Raw genomic sequence first — 25,922 nt, 5'->3', positions numbered from 1 at the left:
CTCGCAGCACCAAGATGTTGTGGAAATTGATTGAAGACCCAGGCTTTGGTTTCAGAAGATCACGACCTTTATTTATCATGCAATAACGGCCGGGGGAGACTGCAGAATCGCAACACTGTCCCGTCGGCTCCCCACTTATATAGTCAACCAGGACAAAATAATTAATTCTACATGGAACGATGTCATCCTAAACATCTGGGGTTCATCAAGCTTCCCCAGTCTAGGGGCCTTAATGTATATATCAGATTGTTTATGCAAGCAGAATCTCAGGCCTATACGTGCAGCTTCGCCCACACAGTATAAGAGTCCTTTTATATGGGCTACCATTTATTCCTTAAAAGGAAGTAAAGTTACATAAAATCAAATAAAATTTACTTCCATATTGCACAGCTTTTTTAGGTTTACTCAATTTTTATAGAAATTTGCTGGCCAAACTAAATATATCACATTGCTGTTTAGTTGACGCATTGTGTATCCAGTTCAAAATCTTAAGTTGTCTCAACTCGTAATTCAAATATTTAAGTCAGCTCAAGTAGTATTGGTTGTGGGCTCAATTAATTATATATATTATAAAAATATAAAACAGGTTGGCCTAACGCTACTCTGTCAATTAAAACACATAAACATTACTTTAAAAAACTTTATTGCTTTGTTACGTCCTCTGACTTATTTATTTTATGTTGTGTAAACATGAACTGTCATGCTACAGTATTTTGGTTTCTTTCTCTCCTTTTTTTCTCTCGTCAACCACACAGCCAGCTTGATGTAGCTTAGCTGTGCCTAATTGCACCAATCACCGCTGGATCCACATTGGCTAACGAGGAGAGCTCTTTGGAGTTAAAGGCTGCAGACACCTGAAGGACGGAGAGGGCAGTACTGTGGACAAGCAGTGTAGTGTAGTGCAGAGCAGAGTAGCTTAGGAGAGGGTGCCCTCCTGTTTACTGACCACCTTACCAGAGACTATTGTGTTTTCTCCTGTCTTAGACATTAGCTTGTGTGCTATTGCTAGTGCTATTTATTAGCTTGTTTGTGCTAAGTTGTTAGCTTGTGCTAAGTGTAACTTCACCAGTTGTCATCTTTTTTTTGTAGTTATTGCTACAACTCTGTTCCTACACTTTTCTTGAACTTAAGTGCTCTATTGTCTTTACTTACTTACTTTATTCGGAGCAGTAGGGAGGAGGACGCCATTTACTTTTGTACCATCTTTTCCCATGTGTTAAGTTAGTAAGGGAGCTACTGTAGATAAGACTCCTGTTGTTTATTTGGTATTTTCTTTTGTGAGGTTAACCAGCTTTTTTTAAAACTAAGGTAGAACTGTTATGTTTGTTATTTTGGCCTTGTTCCCTCCTGAAGTTTGTTTTGCTCCCTGGTTTGGATATTTGAGTTTGTAAATAAAATCTTTTGTTTGGCATTTAAGATTAGTGTGATCTCTTTTGGAGTGCCGGGACAGGGGAAAAGCAAAATTTAACATTGTATTCTTCATATTAGATCAAAATCTATTTCAATTCATTTTGTTACTTCCCTTCCACCCATAGACTAGAGGGGAACGTAACGGCTTCAAAACTAGTCCAAGTTAAAACAGTGATCTGAATAAAACAGGAGAATACACATTCTATTTTACTTAAAGGTCAATAAAATACCTGGAGTCATCAGATGCTTATCAGTATCTTACTGCTTCTTTTACATCACCACATCATAACCATTTTTTTAAACTAGCAAAGATTTGACTTTTGAAGATTTTTCCCAATTTATGGCAACCAGAGTTTGTTTCTCAGGATAAATACTCTTTTGATGTTAATAAATAAAGATATTATTTTAACTGACACGGTTAAAATACTTGTAAAGCACAGTGGACAGACCCAGAGACTCACTTGTTCAACTACGAAACATTTTAAAAACAGTACAGACACCTTTAAGAAGGCATGGAATTTTTTTTTTTCTTTCACAGATTTCTCATCCCAGTCCTCCTCCTGACATGCTTTCATCCTCTGACTGCTAGAATGTGAGTTTTAACTCTTAAACTCAGAAATGTTATTAGACTCATGTGACAGTATTTCACTAAATTTGTAGCTCTATAACTGTAACTCCAACAGTAATTTTATATTTATTTCCTAGTTAGTAATTTTAATAAAAGTAAATCAGACAGTGTGATTATGGCTGATTTAATAAATGTTAGTAACATGATATGCTTTAACACAGCTTTCTGTTTTTACTGTGTGTTTTTTTTCTCTCTCAGACTTTTAGGGACAGGATGAATTAAATGAGAGCTGAAACAGCTGATGAACAGAGAGAGGCTCAAGATTTAAGGCTCAATATCACTGTATGATGCCTTTATGTGTCCTATACATAAATAATTAATTTCTCATGTTACCTTAAACATAAACAGGCTCTTCTGACATGTTTCATAGATGTATTTTAATTTTTTGTATAAGATGATGCCTGCTATTTTATGGTGTCCCATTCACTGCTCATTCAGTTTAATGTGAGTAAAATATAGACATTACACAGAGATCATACAGTTTTAAATGGCAGTGGTACCTCGGCATACAAACGTCCCACCTTAATTTTTTTTTTCCATCTTAAAAACTGAAATTTGTAAAATTTTGGCATTTTTGGCATAAAAGCGACCAAACCAAGCTGAACCGAATATCAACTAACGTGTGTGAATGTTTGGAACGCATTCAAAACTTTTACATCAGTGCAAATCTAAGTAAAGCAAGTTGACTTTTTTGTGTTTGTTTTTTTGTTTGCTTTACTTTTTGTACAAGATTTAGTGAACCATGGGTCCGAATGTTAGCAAAGAAGGTAGCAAGGAGAAAAGGATTTCAGTTCGGTTTTTAAAGCAGCCGATGCCAAGAGGAATCATATGCAAAAATATTATTATACTGCTGGAAATTGGTAATCTGATTCATTTGCATTATTTCTGATGGGAAATAACAGATAATTTATCTTAATTTATCTTTTACCAAAGATTTTACTCACCTGAAGTGCACTGAAATTCCTATTTTTAAATATATATATATATATATATATATATATATATATATATATAAATAAATAAAAAATAATATATACCAGTAGAGTTTGTGTGTGTGTGTCCTAAATTATTGTCCACCTTGTCATATTGGGGAATCTGTCTCTTTTAGAGGCCATCCACTCTAGTCATATCACTACAACAGGTTTCTTTTTCTTATAACTTACCTTTCTCTATTCAAGCTAAACATGTCCACACTGTCGAAATTAAAACATGCCCAAAGTAATTAGAATCTCTTTAATATTAGAATAATATCAGTTTAACTGTACCAAATTCTGATCACCTACCAGACCAGGTATTTAGCTAGTCACAGTTTGGAGGAAAAGAAGAAAATATATACAAAACCATTAATTCATGTACAAATTAGTATTTCTTAGATTACACACCAAAATAAAATATTCAAAACATTAGCACTGTACCATGTGTAATCTGCACCAGAAGACCCCGGCGACTAGTGAGCTCTCGCTGGCCATTAAAAATCTGGGTTAGATGGTGTAAATCTTGCACCGGGCCATACCCATATCCGCAGTGGGTCTAGGGATATGGATTGGTTCCAAGGGCTGGGTTGTCTTCCCCGACCCGTGGGGTCCTCCCCCCTCCGGGAGGGTCTTCCTTTCGTGGACGCAGCAGTGGGCAGAGGAAAGCCGGGGCCTCGGCTGGTCTAAAAAAATGTAACAAGTCTGACTGTCTTTTTGACATTTCTCATAGAAAAACATTTTGATTGAGCATGGTATGTAAGAAGTTTCTGTCTAAATTATGCATGATTTAATAAAGATATAAATTAAGTAATAATTTTAATTCCTGTCATGTTGCATGCACTGCATGACAGTTATGAATGGTATGACCTGAGCAATTAACATCTCTCTCTCACTTTTTTAAAAGCTAAATTAATATGCAAACATAGGCAAACAAGCAATTTGCAAAAAGCTTCTATGAGAAATAAACAGAAGATAATATTAAATATTAAAGGAAATGTATTTACAGATTTTTATAGTAACAAAAGTGATGGCAGACCTAAACAAGTAGGTGCAAGTTAAAGTCTGGCAGGTCCCAGAGCATATTCCAACACAAATTATAATGAGGCTACATAACCTTTTTGCCATTACTGCAAAATCCATCCTTTTTGCTCCCTAAAAAATTTAGTTTTTTTTTCTGATTAGCCTGACAGATCTGTGGTGGTTATATAAGGCTACATACATACCAGTTCAGTCAAAATCCTTTGAGCTCTTTGTCATCGTGTGCAAATTACTTTCACTATTAAACATAGCTAGAATTTTTTTCCAGCCACATTTTGATGTTAAAGATGATGATTCACACTCTCCGTCCAAGTGTTATTAAGGTGTTTTACATTTCTTAGATCGATTTATTTTTTTATTCATTTTTTGAATTGGAAATTCAAACATTATTCCCTACCCTAAATATCACCCCCTTCTGTGGTTATAAATAAATAAGCCACAGTACCGTACATCACAAGGTGCTCCCTACTCCCTACTCAGTGTGCAGGGGATGTCTATTAAGGAAACTTCACTGTACAAAATCTCACTATTTGAAACACACTGCAACATCACTTCCTCCATGCGTTACCATGGTAACATAAGCACCTCAGATACCTGTCGCTGCTGCTGTGGAAATTTCAGACTACAGAAATTAAATATAGAATATTTATTGGAACAAAACCTGATACTATTATAAAAAATATAACATTTTGAATTGTTTATAACATATGAATAACTGAATTCACAGCGTACGTCAGGCCGATCGGAATGCAACTTGAGTATAATGTACTATGCGTGTTTGCACAGAGAGTTTGTGTGTGTGTGTGTCATATATAATTTTTACGGTTTCACTGATTTAACTAAACATGACTATTATTCATTTTCTCTTTTATTAAACGAGTTTTAGGGTTTTAGAGTTTTTATTTATTTAATTAATTAATTCTTTTGATTAGTAAAACATTCATCTTTTATCATCTTTTTTCAGTTCACACTTTTTGTGCGAACAAGAGGAAATAACATCAGCAGCACATCGTAACCACAAACACATTCTCTCAGGCTTTTCTTCAGTTGCAGTTTGGTCGCTGGCTGTGCAGATCGAGAAGGCACAGTAAGAAAACATTAATGTTTTATACATTTTAGCTATTGAGTTTATTTATTTATGGCCTTTTACTAGATATAGAGAGGTTCAGTATTGTTGTTGGTGTTGGTGGTGTTGGTGTTGAATTGGAATCTACATTACTTTTGTTCATCTTCACTGAGTTATGGAGATACATTATGAAGCTGATTAAATAATAAATTATGTCTTAGAGAATTGTGGCTTTTTTTGCACTTTTTCATAAACTGAATTATTATAATTATTAAATGTTCATTCCAAAGATATATACTCATGTAAAGTAATTAAACATGAGCAAAAGTGGGTATAATAAATATCTCAGGTTGTGCTTTGGTGTTACATTTGGTGTTTTCTTGCTTAATCAAACAAACTCTATTTGAGGAGTTGAACCAGGTGTTATAGGAAAAGAATAAACACTGACATTTGTGGAGCAGCTTCTTGAAATAATCAGTGCTGTTTTTAATATAAAGTACCTGTTCATTAACAGGTCATGAGCTTTGGCGTAACTGTACAGCCAAAATAACAGCAGGGATAAACCCATTTCTACATTCAAATATAAATTCATTTACAAGTAAGCGCTTTTTTAATGAATCCAACTAGTTTTATTTGCAAATAAAATATTTTATGGAAAATATATATATATTTTTTTTTTATAGTTTGCTTTATCGCCTTTTTTCATTGTTTGTTTGTTTGTAAATAAACTGAGTGCAAAAGCACCACCAGAGCAATAAACAGAACAGTATGACGTGACACTGTGGGCGAACTGTGGTGAACCCAGTGCTGTAGATTTAGCCAGTCTAAAGAGGTGACACGGCTTCTACATTTAAACCTACTTTTAGGGTGAATCTTTTGGTCGATTAGTGACCTTTTTTGGTCCCTTTTGGTTTTCCCCTAAAAATAAATTTATTTTGAACCCATATCTAAATGAATCGTAAACGACTCGTGTGAAGCAGTTTGAAGATTCAGTCTGTCTAAACCCCTCCTTTCCGTGAGCCCTCACTGCTGTGATTGGTCAGATGGCGCGGTGATTTATGATTGGTCTACCGCTTTACCCAAATTTATCTAACACCTTTCAACTCATTTCCTCTGAGTAAAGATGATAAATATGTCACACAAACCACTTTAGAAGAGTTTTAATCCATACCTGTGTATGATAAGGAGACAGACACGTTATTGCGTTGCTCAAGTGCAGTTTAATATGACCCGGAACTCGAGCTGCAGGTCTCCTAGGTAAACTCCTAAAGCGTCACACTGCCCTCTGCAGGTGTGGAGTGAAAATACATGAATGATGTCGTTTACTTATAAGAGTTCTAACAAGGATAAAGTAACAGAAAAATATAAGGAAATAAAATAAGGAGTGTGTGTGTGTGTGTGGGGGGGGGGGGGGGGGGGGCTACCTGGCTACCTGTTACATGTACTAAAATGTAATATGTGTTTTGTACATAATAAATTCATGTTTCCAAGATGAACATGAACATGCTGTGTATTTGCATGAAATTCAACTTAACATGATTGAATCTAATACATGTTGAGATAAACCAAAGTGATCTTGTCACTATGAAAACCGGAAATATCAGATCAAACATCGCGAGAAGATATCGCGAGAAGAGAACACAGTTTATTGAGAAGACAAACGTTTGGCGGAAAAGGTCAGCAGGAATTAATTCCCATCTTTCTAAATAGAAACGAAATACTGAACATAAACGTCACCTGCTGTTTAGCGATGTTTAGTCACGTTATTTTGGTTTAAGCTATTTCTTGTATTTTTAATCACACTTAAAATACCGACGGTTATATGCGCGTGCTTAATCTGGGGTTCGGTTCTGGTTTCGGTCTGTTCTCATGAGTTGTGAAGCGAGAGGAACAAAGTATAAATATTGTTCATTTGCTAATTTAAGTATCATGAATTTTAATTGAATCTATGTCTGTATTTTTTCACAGCAGTTTGTGAGTGAAAAGTGTCCTGTCTGCTTCTGACCAACCGTATCTAACGGTCATGCTTCAGCTATGAGGAATCCAATCCTTCAGTCTCTGACAGAATCGGATGCTGAAAAAATCATCAAAAATTTCCTTAGCTTTGCCCCAGGGAGGATGTGATTTTTTGTTATTTGTTATTCATGTATATATGTTCTAAATACGGTATAAAGTGTATTGTTTTGTCTGTATATAGTATCTTATCTCATTTTCTCGTTTTGTATAAATTAATCAAATGTTTGCTTGTTATTAAATTTATTTTTTATAAAAATAAATTAATCTGTGTTTTATTAGTTGAGAGTGTGGTTTATTTATTTATTATCACATTTGGTCATTGTAATATGCATTAGGGAGCATCATATACGTGCCGAGGGTATTTAATTAGAATAATGAGAGGGAAGTGTTTTAATAAAACAACGTCTATCCGACATGAATCAGACATTTGGCAGATGTATGAACATCTGATTAACATCGTCTAGAGCGGATCAGGGATGTTTTAATTCATTTACGTCTTAAATACGTAGGCTAAGCGCTGTTCTAACATCTGGCACGGACGTCTCGGTAACATCTGCCAGATGAGCAAACGCCCTCTGCCAGACATCTGCAAGACATCTGCCAGATGAAAAAGACGACGTTGCATAGACGTTTCCACGGCGTGTGTGTGCTAACTGGGTAGTCATTACCACGGCAACCCCAATGCAGATATGTTGCAAAGGTATCAGGTTCGATCCAATCCAAATTTTATCTGATCACTTTCAAATAATAGCATGACCTGTCAGCCCTAAAGCTCAGATTTGTGAAACACACTTGTCTGCAGTCTGAACAAGGCTTTAGGATGAAGAATACAGTTTTGCTTCCAGACCTTACAGTTCTGTTTAGTCTAGGAAATCCATCATTTACACTCTCTCGTAAACTTAGTATCTCTCTCTCTCTCACTCTCACACACACTCTTACACACACACACACACACACACACACACACACACATTCCACAACACACACAATGGATAATTCTGGGATTGTCAATTAGACCAATTACTACGTACAGGGTGACACAAAAAAACAGGAACTTTTTTACAATATTTTATAAAACATTTTTATGGCTAACGCACGCTGTTGCCCGTTCCACTGCAACATGATTACTAAAATGGTGGAGTATTTACTTGCTAAATGTCACTAACCCGCAGTGCTACCACCTGCTAATGGCTAGCAATACGCATTTCAAAAAAATCCGTTATTCTATGTCACCTTGTATTTGAACTGTCGGAGGAAACCAACGTACTCAGAAAAAACCCATAAAGCACTTTAACTGAAATTGCTTTAAACATGCAAACTTCATGCACACAGACCCAAGGCGGGAATTTAATCCTCGACCCTGGAGGTGCGACGACACAGTACTAATGACTACATCACCATGACGTCATAAAATAAAATAAACCACAAAACCACATTAATACCCATAATACAAATAATGGATTCATTTAAAAATAAAACTGACCAAGTCAAACGTGTGTGTGTGTGTGTGTGTGTGTGTGTGTGTGTGTGTGTTTTGTGCTGTGTTGTTAGATTTCCTTGGTTGTCAAGGCCATGATGTTATTTGTTTAGACACAGGATATGTGTTATAATACACTTATCTTTGCTGCAGACGATTCTACTGATGCATTAATACGCTTTAAAATGACAGTTGAGGTTATAAAACATAAGCATGCAGCAGATTTACCCAGAGGTAACTTTGTCATACTCAGTTCTAGTGTCTTACTGTTCATTACAATAGTTTTAGAGAGCACACTGTGTGTTTTCATTTAGAATTTTTTACATTATTATTTTAGTAGGTTATTACTTTTAGATTATTCAAAAATAAAATTAAAAATTAAACAAATATTTAACTTATTATGAACCTCTACATAAATGACTGACTATGAGTATAATACCTGCTATAAATTACAGATGTTTGTGATTAGATAACTGCACTGATCCTCATCCTGATTTCACACTATGAAAATATCTTTTTTCTTTCTTTGTCTGATATTTCTTCAGTTCAGAACTAAAGACTAATTGAGTAAAACAGAGGAAACAAAATAGCGTGTGTACATCAGCAGCATGTTGTAACCACACACTCGTCTTCTCACACGTTTATTCAGTCACAGTTTGGTCGCCGGACGTGAAAGTCGAGAAGACACAGTAAGAAAAAAATAGTTTAATCATTTTTCATAACTAAATTCCTTTATTGCATGGACTTTTCCTGGACATAAAGAGGCTCAGTGTTGTTGTTGTTTTGATGTATTTGTACTTTATGTTGGTAAATTGGGAACCACTGCATGTGAATTTTGCCAACTCTTAAAGAATGATAGACCATCAGATGACATTCTCTGATCTCTGCCAACTGATTGTCTGTCTATACTGAGAATTATACAGATACAGCATAATACTGATTTCATGATAAATTATGCCTTAGAATTGTGGCTTCTTCTGGACTTTTGCAAACTAAAAATAAACCCTGACATTAGTAGAGCTGCTGTGTTGCTGTTATTAACCTATTTGGAAAAGTAATCTATGAATTAATGAAAGTCCTACAGTAGTGTTAAAAAGTACTAGTTTTCCATTTATTAATTAGTAAAATTATTGTAATCTTTATTTATCCATTAATTAATGTATTTATTTATTCATGTAAAAATATCTCTATAATGTGAGATTTTTTTTATCCTTGCATGCATAGAATAAGTTCTAAAGTACACATCTACAGCAGTAAACATAAGGACACACACACTCTAAACAGCTCTGTTTGTGCACAACCACATTTATGTACATAATAACACCCACAGATCAACTTCCCCTTTAAACGTCTAGTAGCTGCTCTTGGTACTGCTTATTGTGGAGCAGCTCAAAAAGTCACACAACAACACAAGCGTAGCTACTGTTACACACAGTAAGGGAAATGGTTTATTAACACTTTTATAAAATCACTTCTTACCAAAGGCTGTGTATCATCACTCACTTGTATATTAACTGAGTTATGGGCTTTTGTGCAGTCACAGCGCGCGCCTGTGATGGGTGTGCGCCAAAATCTACTATCGGTCCTCACTCACTCCGTAGGCTCCCTGGATAGGCGGCACCCCACTGCGCAACGTGACGTCATCGTGACGTCTTTTCCATGTCATTTTTGGACATCCAATTTTCGTCCATCGATGGGGTTGTTTTGTAACGCCAGGAGACGTCTTTTTTTTTACGTCTACCGCACGTCAAATGTTGACGTCTGTGGAACGTGTTTTCCATGTAATTTTTGGATGCCCAATTACAATCTTTCATAAGATAGGAATAAGGTGGATAGGCTATCATGATTTATTTATATAAAATATAGTTTACATAAATTTATATATATTTATTCATTTTAATATTGCAGCAGTATACCGCCGGAAGAATTTTGGAGAACGAGTGAGTTTGCTTGCTGCTCAATGCTAATTATTAGGAGTACTTTATTTACACACAGCACTCTATAGCATGAGCAACACATTCACCCGGAACCCCCACCTAATTCAGCCTAAGCATGAACCAGGGAACATTTAACAGGTCACACACACCCTAATACACAAACATGGCCAAAGCCACTAGCCCAAACAAACTTCCCCAGCATGGTGAACACACAGAAACCCTCCCGCAATGCATGATGGTCGTCAGCCGTCGCCTCGCCTCCGCCACAATACAATATAAAATAAAAATTTTAATGACTTGATTATAAGTTACTTTAAATAAAATAAAAACTGTTAAGGAAACAGGAAAATGTAAAAAAAATTTAAATAAAAATAAATATATGGTCTACCAAATAAATAAATAATCATACAGATAATAAATCTTGTTTGTTTATAAATACTCTGTATTCATATGTATAATCATATGTTGATAGGCACTATTTTGTAAAACACAATTACTGCCACTGCCATAGACATCCAAATAGTGGCCCTAGTTTGGACGTCAAAATGATGTAAAAAAAGTTTAGTCCGGAGTCTGGGAAGAGACGTGATGCGGTCGAGCAGGAGAGAGTGGCATGCGAGTAGGGCGAGCACCCGCGGCACCTTTACTCCCATGCCGAGCTCGCCTTCACAGCCCCGCCGCCAAAGAGGAAAAAGCCGGGAAATTAAGCGCCGTCACGAGGAAGCGTGTAGCGTTCTAAGAACTTTGCCCACCACGACCTATCGCCAGCTGTGTGCCCACGTTCCAGCGTGGCACTGCCCCCGGACCAGCATGTGTACATTCCTTCCTACCCCTTTCTTTCCGTCCTCTCTCCTTTAACCCTTTCCTTCCCAATTTGACCTAATTAAATCACATTCGTAAAGCGCATTCGTAAGCCCCGCCCACAGGTCATGCAGGCGCTGCCGCAGCATAAGAAGAGAGTCGGGAAAAAAAACATGAAACTTTTCTTTAGAAACATTAGTTTAGTGAGAAATGTGACTAAATGCACTTGTAAAGTGAAGCTTTTAAACTTGATGTGTCAGACTGAAGTGTTATCACTGGAAAGCGAGCGAGAAGAGTAAAGTAGAGATTAGAGGAGTGAGGTAGAGATTAGAGGAGTGGAGTAGAGTTTAGAGGAGTTGAGTAGAGATTAGAGGAGTGGAGTAGAAATTAGAGGAGTGAAGTCGAGATTAGAGAAGTGGAGTAGAGTTTAGAGGAGTGGAGTAGAGTTTAGAGGAGTGAAAGAGAGATTAGAGGAGTGGAGTAGAGATAAGAAGAGTGGAGTAGAGATTAGAGGAGTGGAGTAGAGATTAGAAGAGTGGAGTAGAGATTAGAGGAGTGGAGTAGAGATTAGAGGAGTGAAGTAGAGATTAGAGGAGTGAAGTAGAGTTTAGAGGAGTGAAAGAGAGATTAGAGGAGTGGAGTAGAGATTAAAGGAGTGGAGTAGAGATTAGAAGAGTGGAGTAGAGATTAGAGGAGTGAAGTAGAGATTAGAGGAGTGAAGTAGAGATTAGAAGAGTGGAGTAGAGATTAGAGGAGTGAAGTCGAGATTAGAGAAGTGAAGTCGAGATTAGAGAAGTGGAGTAGAGTTTAGAGGAGTGGAGTAGAGTTTAGAGGAGTGAAAGAGAGATTAGAGGAGTGGAGTAGAGATTAGAGGAGTGGAGTAGAGTTTAGAGGAGTGGAGTAGAGTTTAGAGGAGTGAAAGAGAGATTAGAGGAGTGAAGTAGAGATTAGAGGAGTGTAGAGTATATGGAGCGGATTCCAGAGTGTTAAAGCGCTGTGATAAATCCACTGGTCTGATTATATTATTTTGTGTCACTCTGGTGAGTAAATGTTCAAATATTAATTCCATATCATTTAGAAATAATTCATTATTAGTCAGTTTTGAGTAGGCCGCGTGCATGTTGCATGCACTGAACTAGTTAGCATGATGGGCTAATGCTAGCATGTGTAAAAGTGCTAAATGTGTCATAAGACGAGGGAAAGAGGGATTTAGTGTTAAAGTGTTTAATAACTGTCAAAAAGTTGTATTAATGTGTTATTTGAGACCTGTGTGTATGTTTTATAATGGAAGTGTTTGAATTAGAAGTTAATTATTGTGTTTGTCTTGTGTTTTACAAGGCTGGGTTTATTTCCCCTCATGTGTGTCTCTGTGAACTCGATCCTCTGTAAGAGTAATGGGAAGTTTAATTCATTTTAGTGACTTAGCTTTTTGAATCTCGTTCTTCAAAATGAACAAATGTTCTTTTGAGCCATTTAGTTCATTCTGTTCTATTGATCAGAAATAAAGTGACAGGAAAGGCAGTATGAAATTAAACTGTTAAAAACCAAAGAGAAATTAACAAATCTCTTGATGTTCCTTCCTCTGTATCTGTAGTCAGCGCTCTTCCATCTAAATTTTGAGATTTTATCCAGGCATCATGAGTCTCCTGCTCTTGCATGTCAGGTTTTTTCTCTTTTTTCTGTTGTTAGCTAGCCTTGTTCTACTGTCAGAGGTCTTAGTGTGTATTTTTTACAGTGTTTGTCTGCAAGAAAGTATAAAAGCAAGAAATTAGTTGAAGGTTGAAACCATAACAGCCGGTACAAATTTAATCCTCCCAACATCCAAACTTTGTCACAGCAATCACAGAGCAATCACATATAACCTGAAATTGTGTGCGAAGCTTATGTGGATCATCAGCATTTTAATTTTCATAAGTGCCTCTGAGATGTGCTGGAGTAGATACATGAAGTTTCTGCATCAAATGATGAGTAAAGTAACTGTGGTAATAACGTTACTATTTAATATTCTTGCTTGCAGGCTCTCTTCTGAACAAGGTAGATGGTGTTGTGGGACAGAGGGGTTCCGACTCTCACACTGGATGGTTTTTAACCTTTTATTTATCTTTTTCTCACTTCAGTATCGCACCTCGTGCTGCTCGAGCTGCAGTTTGTTTAACTCTACACTAGCTTAGTGCTGCTGTCCACTCGCACGTGTAAATACTTATGGATATTTCCGTAAATATCTGAGTTTTTATGTGTAGTGTCCAATTGTCTTTGGATGTTTTCGTCTATCTAAATTTTGAGGAAAAACTGTACTTTAGCATTACTTCAGAGATTGCAGGCAAGTTTGTTTGTGTACGGAGTTAAACAGTAACTACGTCACTTTCTTTTTTGAGCACAAGTCCTGCGTACACATGTCCCGCCATTCCGTGATCAGGAACGCATGAATCATTCCCGAGACCACCTCTGTAATCGGTCCAGGGTTTGGTTCCCGAGCTTGGAACGATTGTATGCTCACGGACAAAAATCAACTGGTCCCGGGGCCAAGGGACTAGTGAGAAAACACTTCAAGAAATGTATATTTATGTTCTATATTTTAAAAATTTGAGTAATTTAATGCAATAATTAGTTTAGAGGTTTCTTCTTCTGAATTGGTTTGGTCAAAGTGAAAGAGGTAGACACTATTGGTTTTTGAGAATTTTTTTTGTCACATTGTGAAAAGTGAAATATTGTGTGAAAGTCTAAAGATCTGGACAGTAATCACAAAAAACTGTCAATTAATTGTTTATTTGTAAAATAAACAATTAACAAAGCACAGAGATATAATAAAATTTTATCTTTATAAACTTCTTTATGAATTAGAATCAAACAGTGTTGATCATTCAATCACCAGTAGCATCGTTCAGTGACGATTGCCCCATCCTGAAAATCACTTCAGGGCAGTGTGTGTGTGTGTGTGTGTGTGTGTGTGTGTGTGTGTGAGAGACGTTGTGTGCTACGTGCTACACATGTATTTACCAGGTGACACGCCCACTACATTTGACCTTGATTTGAACTTTAATCTTTTAGCATGTTTTAGTGAGGTTTATTTATAAAATGTCATCAGTAGTGATGTTACTGACTGAAGTGTAATGAACATGAACAGAGTGGATTATTTACTCTAGTCTGTTTAATTGAACACATTTAATTACATGTGCCGTGTTAAACAAACACCCAGAGCAACTTACAGATTATTTATTTGTTTGTCTGCAGATGAAACTGATGAAAGTGTTAATGCTGGTTGTGATATAAAGGTGTCAGAACACACAGTGTATCTCTGTTATGGTGGCAAAAGGAGAAACTACTCAATATTAGGCAGGTGGTCATAATGTTATGGCTGATCAGTGTATTATTATCAGTACTGGATATAATGTGTGTTACTCAACTCTAACTGTTTAACTGTTCAGCTAGTGATTACACTTTACTACCACTAGGGGTCTCTGTTCAGGAGCATTTAAAAATAATACAAACATTATTAATTATGAGAATAAATCACATTCTGTACATAGAAACAGATGATTAAAAGGTTTAAAACTAATAATTTGGTATTTTACAGACACCTAGTTTGTTAAATTCCCATGACTTTTGTATTCTATTTAACATTCTTTGGATATGTGTTTGAAAATTATTTCATGATTGTAATAACAACAATTTAATTAATATATAAATCAGTGGATGACGAGCTCATATTTCCATGCAGTAGTTACAGTGAATAGAGCTGGGATTAATGAATTCATCATCAGGGTTTTATTTGTAGCTGACAAAATGTTAGTTATTGTAATTAATTAATATTTCTGTAAATGTTTAAAAAGCGTTACTAATATTTGTAGAATTTAGTCTGATTGTTATGTATGAAATAAAAAAACCTCTGACTGTTAGAAAGTGCTGAAACTGGAGACTCATTACATTAATAAAATCTCCTCACATAGTCATGTATAAAAAAGTCATTTTTGTTATTACTTGTTATAATCTAAGTTCATGTTTTATTTGCATTTAGAAACTTTATAGAAGAATGATGTTCCTTAAAACGGCTTACAGGAATCTGCTTTGTCTGATCTTCCTCCTCATGATCACAGGTGAGTCTTATGTTTATATTCACACATACACACACACACACACACACACGCACACACCCACACACACACACACACACACACACACACACACACACACAGTGCCTGTGCGCATAAATGAAAACACTTATCTGTTTATTTAATTTAATTAATCTGATTTATTTTTACTTTTTTTGTAAAGGTAAAGTGCAGGTTAATGTAATTTATTTTTATCTTATATTTTGTGTTTTTTATGTGTATTTTATTTTTATATATTTATTTTTTTGGGCTGTGGAACAAATAATGTGAGTTTCCTTTATTTCTTATGGAAATTTTTTTTTTGTTTGTTTTTGAAATACGAACCCGCTTCCGGAATGAATTATGCTTGTAATCCAAGGTTTCACTGTACAGTGTATATATATATATATATATATATATATATATATATATATATATATATATATATATATATATATATATATCTTCATAGACAAATGTTTTTATTTGCACATTTCTCCAACCCAGAGTTCCAGAGGAGAGAAGTGAAGCTGTAACTAACTCAGTGTTTTATGGTGCTCAGGATAATGACCTCTAATAACCTCTTTCATGTGTCATGTTTCAGGAGCTCTTGGGAATGAATGGAGTGTGACATACAGCAAGAACAATCTCTGTGCTTTAAAAGGATCTACAGTGTTTATGAACGGCTCGTACACACACCCAACAGGTCTTACAGTGACACAGACATTTTGGTTAATAAACCCAGTTCAGGGTACACAGGAGACTGATCTGTGTAATGAACCAGGTTACTCAGACAGAGTGGAGTATTTAGGAGATGAACAGAAACACTTCTCCCTTAGACTGAGTGATGTGAAGAAAACAGATGAAAATGTTTACTACTTCAGAATCAGAACAAATGTAGACAAAGAAAGATGGACAGGTTTTCCTGGAGTTACTCTCACTGTTACAGGTAAATAAAATCATCAATCAGGCCAGAATCTCTCTTTAGATACAGGAGGGTCAGAGTTTTGTACCAGATTAATAAAGATATTCACATATGGGAGTCTCACTGTGTAAGTACAGATGTAGACATTTATTAAAGTGAAAATAAACAAACACTAACCAAGATCAGGGGTCCGTTCTTCATACGTCGCCTGACACATCCGAGATGAATTGACACATGTAAGATGAGATCATCGTGCTAAATACGATCTGGCTAATTTGGTTCTTCGAGCACACCTGTTGTTGATGATAAGTAAATCTGGACTGAGTTGTCTAGGATTATTGTGCGTTGGTTTAAAAGGCAATATGCATCGACAGTAGAAACACTGATCACAAGCCCTTTGATTGGTTGACGAAATGGAAAAAGAGCGGCTCAACTTTTTTTTCTAACACGTGTTATGCGCTGAAATGCCCCCCTGCCATGGATTGCCCCCCTACAAAATCGCTATCAAATATTATATTAGAACATAAATTCATAAGTTAATGGTTTACAAATTACAAATTACATGATACATGATGATTTTATACAATAAAATAAAATAAACAATATGAAAATAAATATGTTGTATATGAAAAAATAGAAATATTAATATTTTTTTCAAATACATGTATACTTTTATATTGTTTATTTTATAATAAAATTTGTTTCGTCCAATTTATCATTATAAAATCTTTATTTTTAATATTTATAAATATTTATTTATATATTTTTATGACAAACCCCTGAAAGATAAATGTGTTACAAAATAAACATTATACAAGAATTTGTATTAATGGTCTTGACGGCTGTCTCGTGCCGAGGGTTCATTATAATAGTAATATCATATTTGATAATAATAAACCTTTGAATTAATGTTCATATATAATATTTGATAGCGATTATGTGTGTGTGGGCGGGGGGCATGACAGGGGGCATATACTTTTCTTTTTCCACGAGAGTCACTCGTGCTCTTTCGTGAAATAAACCTGCTCCCGAGCAGGTTCAAGCTTACGGATATGTTGCTATGACAACAAATGCAAGAAGCGCATAGAAGAACGAAACAATCCAAGATCAGGACAAATCCACAACAATCAAATCCAGCTAACTAAGTTAGCGACGTACGAAGAACTGACCCCAGGACAACAAAAACAGGAATCAGGATCAGGAACTAAATAACTGGGGGACAAACAGTAATAAATCCAACAGTGAACCAGAGATAAACTAAAAAGACACAAGACAAGGACAAACTTAACATAGGAGTTTAAATAATAATACTAATCAGGGACACTAAACTGGGACACCTATGAACACAAGCAGGAAGCACAAGACAGTGAGACACAAAGTTAAAACAAAAGTCCAACAACAAACAGTTGTCCGAAGGGTGCAAACTCAGAATTGCACCAATAGGGGGAGCCCTAACACTAACATGTTCTCAAAATAAACCATCTATAGGTGCCTGAGTAACAATGATAAGCCTGCAGAGTTAAAAAGGTTACTAACAAAAATAAATAAATAAATAAATAAATATATAAATATAATAGGAATGTTATTAGATAGAAAACTAGTACAGTGGAACCTTGGATTACAATAATAATTTGTACCAATTATTTAAATTTAAAACCAAATTTAATTTTCCCATAAGAAATAATGGAAACTCAAATTATTTGTTCCACAGCCTAAAACATAAATATATAAAAATAATTAATACAAAATATAAGGTAAAAATAAAACTAATTAACCTGCACTTTACATTTAAAACAAAGTTAAAATAAATCCCAACGGATAAGTGTTTCCATTTGTACGAGCAGGCGGTGTGTGTGTGTGACACATTACACACACATTAAAGGCGAGAGAGAGAGAGAGAGAGAGAGAGAGAGAGCTGGCACGGTGTCAAATTACCCGCGCACACATACTGTATAACGACAGGCTGAATCAGATAGGGAGAACATGGATTTTTAACCTCTAATGAGACTTTCTTTTGCTTTACACGTGTGTTATAAGAAAACACACATCTGTTATAAGAAAAACAGTACAGTGAAACAGTACACTTTAAAACACAAAACAAAATATGTTTTACACACACAGGCACGTTCACGTGGTTATAGCAAACAGTACACCCGTGCACAGATGTTGATTATACCAGTAAGAGACGGGCACTAAGACCCAGCAGAGGAGATGATTAGCTCAGTTGTGATCATGTGATGCTCGGCGTCAGAACAAGAATCGCATGATACTTTGTACTTGTAAACCAAGAATTGTTAATTTTTAAGTCAAAATTAAAAAGAAATCTTTGCTTATCTGGCGGACCACTCGCAAACCGAGGTTTCAAAAACATGGAGTATTCAAAGTTGACACTTTAATGGCCTCACTACAGTTTTCCTGATGTAATGTGTCTCTCTGTGTTTAAGATCTTCAGGTGATCGCTCCTGCAGAAGTGACAGAGGGACAATCAGCTGTTCTGACCTGTAAAACCACCTGCAGTCTGACTGATCCAACATTCATCTGGTACAAAACCAGTCATGATTTAACCACAAACACCATCAAGAGCAATGAAGTCCACCTGCAGTCGGTCAGCAGTGAGGATGCAGGCAGTTATAGCTGTGCTGTAGGAGGATATGAACATCTCCCCTCTTCTGCTCACACACTGAGAGTCAGATGTGAGATTTATTTACCTTCTAATTATATGTTGAATGTTGAATACGTATATTACAGTTTTTGCCCGTTGCTTGAACACATTTTGCAAAACTTCGCTCATTGTGCCAAAACTCTAAACACAAGTAAACATGACACAACACTGGGAAATATACCATTCACATCTGTGCCAAATTGAAACTCTACTCTCAAAACCATAAACTCTGCTATCAAAACCTAACATTCCTTTGTCAAAATGTAACTCTGTTGACTAAATGACACATACTTGCATCATATGCAAACACTTTAAGATCAGGGGGAACACACTAGTCTACTTTATATAAAACACTGCAGTCTTTGATTTTCATTGTTTATTTAGAAGGCATATTTTCAGGAGACACAATTTCAAACAACCAAAAAAGCAAATATGCCTACTCAATATACAAAAAACATAATACAGTAATAGAAAAAACACTATACTGTAAACACAAAAAAATCATGACAATTGTGCATACGTGGGCTCTCCCACATCACCACAAACCTGGGCTGATCTGGTCTGTTCTGTACAACTACATTATGGAGAGCATCTAGAAATGTGAGTATATGTTGGCTATTTTATGGACCTAGTTTTGCATGATGATGCAGAAGCCCTCAAAGGCTTATGGCAGCACACAATGTGATATTTCCCCCGCGCTGCCCTGGGACGTGCACAATTGCCCTTTGGCCAATTACATTACGTCGTCTTGTTTTGCACAGGTCGAATCCAGCTTCATCAATGAAAATGAATTCATGAGGCTGTGCAGCTCCATCCATGGCCAAGATTCTCTGTAGAAAAAGAAGAGAACATATTACTGTACTACAGTGCTACACATACAGAACCCTCACCCCATTACACAGGTACCTGTGTAGCTCTCAGAATGGATCCATGTGGTACTGATATGGTACATATTCAGCTGCTACTGGATTTCACCAATACTGTATTGTAAATGTAAAGGACAGTTACACTTACTCGTCAGCTGCTTCATGGTGATGCTGTGTTTTTCCAAGATGCGTCTAATGGTGGTGATGCTCACATGGTTTATGTTGTTGAACACTTGCCTGTCTGCAAGTATTTTCTTTCATAGCTGGTGGAGACGGATGGCATTGTCTGCCCTCACTAGGTCCACAATGGCAAGTTCATGCTGTTGTGTGAACAAGGCGTCCTTGTAGTTGGCTAATTGGTGTTCAGTTTTGCAAGTAAGTGCCTTTAGATGTGTATTTGAGTGGTTGCAATTACCCGATGTGTTTTGTATTCTGGATACATGTGTTTTCCAAATGGCACCCTGAGATTTCATTTTTGAACGAAGTGTTTTATGTATGAAATAGAGTGTAGTATGCAGGACCATGTGTGTTCCATAAAGTAGTAAGTGTGTTGCATAATTGCAACTAGAGTGCAAAGCAACGCTTTTGTTTAAGGTATGGGTACATGTGTTTTAGGTATGGTAACAAAAACTTCAAGTTGTGTTACTTTAGTCTAAGCATGGGTTTATAGTGTTCAAGCAACTGGCAAAAACTGTAACACTATGCAAAGTCACACCTGTGAACAAAGAGATGCGCATTCACACTTAAGGCTGTCTTTTGTCTTGTTATTGTTGTATTCTTTATGTACATTTTTGGAACTGTCTTCACTATCTTTGTGATAGTAGCAGATGAAAATGTGTTTAATATAAAATCATATAATTAAATAAATAAAGACACAAGTAACTTTAAGCATTAAGGCATACAAAATCTATTCAGAATCATATGTTGACCCTGAAAAGGGAATAATACAAGCACATACAAACGTAATGTCATGAAGGTCTTCCAGAATTATTATTGAATACATATACTGTAAAGATATTCCCAGAATCATGACTGTAAGGTCAAAGAAGTGTGTTTTATATTCACACAAAATGTTTCATTCAATTAGTGAGATGAAAAACTAAGAAAAAAAGAAACTGACATACACTCACTGTTTCTGGCTATTAATTGCTTTTCACACCCTTTTCATGGAACCCTGTAGATCCTCCAAAGAATGTCTCAGTGTCCATCAGTCCCTCTGGTGTGATAGTGGAGGGCAGTTCAGTGACTCTGACCTGCAGCAGTGATGCTAACCCACCTGTGGAGATCTACACCTGGTTTAAGATGAATGAATCCTCAGCTGTAGGATCTGGACAGAGTTACAGAGCTCTACAGAGTGGACAGTACTACTGCGAGGCTCAGAATAAACACGGCTCCGAGAGATCAGCTGCAGTGTCTGTCACTTTAAATGGTGAGAGTGATGATTTATTTCTGTTTGATCACTGCTTTGTTAGATATCACCCAGAGTGGAGAAACTTTTAAATAACGTGTGTGTATGTGTGTGTGTGTGTGTGTGTGTGTGTGTGTCCTAGGAAGTGGTTCTGTGATTTCTCATGTAGCTGTTGGAGTTGGATGTTTTGGTCTTGGAGCTCTTCTCTCTTCTCTCTTCTGGCTGAGGTGAGAATATTTCAGCAGTTTGACTTTTTAGTTTTAAGAGATAATTGTGTTGGTTATATCAGTGTAGATTCATTTCATTTAGCAAAAGTCTGTACCTAAATATTTCATAATTTTTGCACCAAAGATAAATAAAGCTTCACTTTATGGTATGATTTTAGAGTAATTTAAATATGCACTTTATCACTTACATGTTAGTTAAGTTTTAATGAGAGAAGAAAAAAAATAAACTAAACATTACAGGGAAATGTTTACATGGCTGAAAAGTACTTAATTTATTATTATTATTATTATTATTATTATTATTATTATTATTATTATTATTAATAATGATAATAATAATAATCATAATAATAATAAATGTGCACACCAATTCCAAAATAAATAAATGCACAAGACAAAAATGGCAAAAAAAATAAAAACATAAAATGTTTTTATTCATTTAACAAATTACTTATTTTTCTAAAATGATTTATCCGGTTTAAATTTTTTCTGTTTTTGTCCTACAGTATCTATTAATTCATTTACTCATCTACGTATTTAATAATTTAACTATTATTTATTTATTTATTTCCAAATACATTTATTTCTGCATGAATTAATTCCACATTAATTCCACACATCATGACATGTACAATCACATGTAGCTTAAAAAGGAAAAAGAAGAGAAAAAAAAACAAAAAAGCAGATCTAAGAGCAGTATTGTTCGCCACAGACACATCACTAATTCAAATGTAATGTTTTGTTATAGATGACCTTGTGTGTCAGAGAGTAATAATATGACAAAATTAGTAAACGTTTTCAACTGCTCTTTATCATGTTTGTCCCTTTATTTTTGCTGATAAATTAATCACTAATTACTCTGAAGATGCTTACGATGGATAAATATTTGACTTTGTGTGAGCAGATGCAAGAGACAGAAGAAAAAGGCAGATGAAGGTGACTATCAGGTGAGTTATTACAGAAATGTCCATCAGGTGTGTGCTTTGTTCATAATAAACTCTTACAGTGAAGATCTTCAGCAGAACCTGCTCATGTTCTCCACCCCTCCTCTCTGCAGATCGCTGGGCCGAGTGATAAAGACGACACGTACGCAGCTCTCGACCCCACAGCCCGGACATCTGATGATGTGTATCACACACTTGGAGTGAGTGTTTACACAAGAATATGTTTTTGTGTAAAAATTTGATGATTATTATCTAACTGAATTATAATTATATTGTAAATATATATTCTATTAAAATTTTTTGTTTTATATTTAGAAGTTAGACATAATATTTAAGAAAATTTTGATATGAAATAAGTTAAAAGAGGCCCGTTTTTATTAGGCATCTCGGAATCACTCAAAGGAATCACGCTTGAAGTTAATCAGGACTGAAAATATTCCTACCTCAGAGTGGGACATAAAAGTTCTTTATGAAATTTCTTACTCTTACTTTCAGCGAGGAGTAGGACTGCACTAAGAAAATGTGTGACATCACTTTTTACGACACTGAGAGCCGTACAGTAATCTGCATGTTATAGTGGGTGTTGTAGTTTTTAGAGGTTTTTGTAGTTTAAACGGTGGAAAAGCAAAATGGTGAAATCAGAAGTAGTTGTGTGGAAGCTTCATACACACAGACAAAACTTATAGATGTGTGACTCGGTGTATGACATCATCCTAATCACACTGCTCCAATCACAACTGTTTAAAGCCCCCTATAATAGAGCTGTAATAATCTGATCAACATGATTTAGAACAGAATGTGAGACCAGAGAAAGAATGAGAGCATTTATTGTGGAGAAGGGAGTAACATGTAAAGATTTTAAATATAGGACAAGATGGAAATAGTCCCTTTACGTACAAGAATAATGATGTTTTGCCAGGCCACCAACAGGCAATAGGGGCACATCGTCAGTTGTGTTCCAAAGCATCATAGGGTATTTTGGCCCTTTTACTTACAATACACCCTCTGCTAAGGCAGGCCCACCCAGGCTGATCGGACCTGGATGTGTGTCCCTAACGCCTTGGGGCCCAGCTATGATCTTTCCTCTTAATCCACAGCCATTGACTACTGCGCTCAGCAGCCTCTGAAGTCTCTTTGATAGTGTGGTGCAGAGCTTGGCCACAGATCCCCAGTTCTTTCAAAAGCCTAATGGTGGATGTAGCTATAAAGCCACGGCAGCCAACCTCCACCGGGTACCTATTGCTTTCCAGCCCCGTTGTTCCGCCTCGAGCTTCAGCTCAGCATATCGCAACCTCTTTCTCTCATTTGCCTCGTCTATTGCGTCCTCCCATGGCACTGTCAGCTCTATAAAATATACAATACCCAGTCTCGTGCCCCTTCTTATGATCCAACCCTAGTCAGTGAAGAGGGTTTTTGTTGTCCTTGTTCCCCTTCATGAACAAATGGTATCTTTTGGCCAACCTGTGACTTTCTAAGGGGCGTGGCATTCATGGCTATTCTCTTAGATTCGATGGCTGCGGCTAATGATTTTAGAACTTGGTTATGTCTCCAAGTGAATCTGCCTTGGGAGAGGCTTACATTACAGGCAGTGAGAATGTGTCAGAGGGTGGCTGGCATTGAGCACAGAGGGCATGCAGGATCTTCACCCCTCCACTGATGGAGATTTTTTGGTGAGGGGAGGACGTCGTATGTTGCTCTGACTACGAAGCTGATTCTACTTGCTTCCAATTCCCACATGTCCTTCCAGCTGATCTTCCTTTTTTCAATTCCATCCCAGCTCATCCACTGCCCCTGTTTGGTTTGTGACACCGCCTTAGTATATCTTGCTGCCTCCTCCTGCCGTCGAACTTCATGGACTACCAACCTTTGTCGTTCTGATGGAGTTGCCTTGTTGCATCGGGGTCTGTTCTGAGCAAAGCCCAGGACTCCTCTTCCTTGCTGTACCTGACCCATGATCTCAGCATGCTGACTTAGCCTGTAGTACAGCTTCTTTGGGTGTCCATTTACGGCCTGTAGTTAATGCTGGTAAAACTCCTCTTATAGTTGGGTCACAGGACTCTGAGAGGGTCATCTCCAGTCTTGCTTTGGAGCATTTAAACTCTTCCACAAGGCTTGAGAGTGGCAGATCAAGAATGCCGTGCCCGTACAGACTATTGCTGCTCAGGCATTTTGGGACACCTAGCCATTTTCTCGCAAAGGAGATGACACTTCTTTCCATCTTTTCGACCACCGTGATAGGAACGTCAGTTCCTGTCAATGGCCACAACAGTCACGGAAGTAGGCCAAATTGGAGACACCAGAGCTTTAATTTGCCTGGCAGCATAGAGCGATCTATTTTCTCAAGGTCCCTGTTTAAATCCTGCTTGAGCTGATTGACCTGATCACGGTCTGTGAGACTTGCATCATAGTATTTTCCTAGGCTTTTAACGGGCTTTTCAGATAATGTTGGTATTGGCTCGCTGTCAATGAGAAACCTCAGATTTACCATCTTCCCTTTAATGATCGAAATACTTCTAGATTTTGATGGCTTTATCTTCATTCTAGCCCAGGTGATGTTTTCGTTAAGCTTCACTAGGAGGCGTCTGGTACACGGTATCGTTGTTGTCAATGTTGTTATATCATCAATAAAAGCCCTAATAGGTGTCAACTGAGCTCCGGACTTGAGCCGTTTTTCACCCACCACCCATTTTAAAGCTCTTATGATCACTTCCATTGCCATGGTGAAAGCTAGTGGAGATATCGTGCATCCTGCCATGATACCCATTTCAAGTCTCTGCCATGTGGTGGTAAAGTCAGGTGTAGTGAAGCAGAACTGCAGGTCATAAAAATAGGCCTTGATCAAACTTGTGATAGGTTCCGGTATTCTAAAGAAGTTGAAGGCTGTCCATATGATACTGTGGGGAACTGAGCCAAATGCATTTGCAAGATCGAGGAAAACAACATGCAGGTCACTTTTCTCCCTCTTGGCCATTTGAATTTGGTGCCAAATCATGCTAGTGTGCTCCAGACATCCTGAAATCCATGGAATTCCAGCTTTTTGAACTCTTGTATCCACCAACTTGTTTTTCATCAGGTAGCTGGTCACCCTTTGGGCTATGACGCTGTAGAAGATTTTGCCTTCAACATTGTGGAGACTTATAGGCCGAAATTGGCTGATGCTACAAGATTCCTTCTCTTTTGGAATCCATATGCCTCCTGCCCTACACCATGCCTTAGGTATTGTTTGTTTAACCCAAACCACCTTCATCAGTCTCCAGAGTACATGTAGAATGTCAGGGGCATTCTTATACACTTTATATGGGACACCATTGGGGCCCGGGGCTGATGATGCTCTTGCTCGTCTCACAATATTCTCTACTTTCTTCCATTTAGGAGGGCTCACATCCATTTGATATTCTGGGTGCTCAATAGGTGGAATGTCAGGAGGGATTAGGGCTGGTTCGTGTCTCTGTGGA

General features: G+C 36.8%; 1 protein-coding gene across 1 annotated transcript in view; it reads left to right on the top strand.

The window, feature by feature from the left end:
* Nucleotides 1-25,922, top strand: part of LOC128506995 (sialoadhesin-like) — a 444,701-nt gene that overhangs the window by 185,828 nt on the left and 232,951 nt on the right. Inside the window, exons 16-17 of the mRNA XM_053477610.1 lie at nt 6,608-6,626; nt 21,069-21,298. Coding sequence (XP_053333585.1) covers nt 6,608-6,626; nt 21,069-21,298 — 249 coding nt within the window. The remainder of the gene's footprint in view (nt 1-6,607; nt 6,627-21,068; nt 21,299-25,922) is intronic.

Source organism: Clarias gariepinus, chromosome 18 (genome assembly GCF_024256425.1).
Source record: "Clarias gariepinus isolate MV-2021 ecotype Netherlands chromosome 18, CGAR_prim_01v2, whole genome shotgun sequence".
In the NCBI taxonomy this organism is placed as follows: Eukaryota; Metazoa; Chordata; class Actinopteri; order Siluriformes; family Clariidae; genus Clarias; species Clarias gariepinus.
This window is presented reverse-complemented; position numbering and strand designations above follow the sequence as displayed.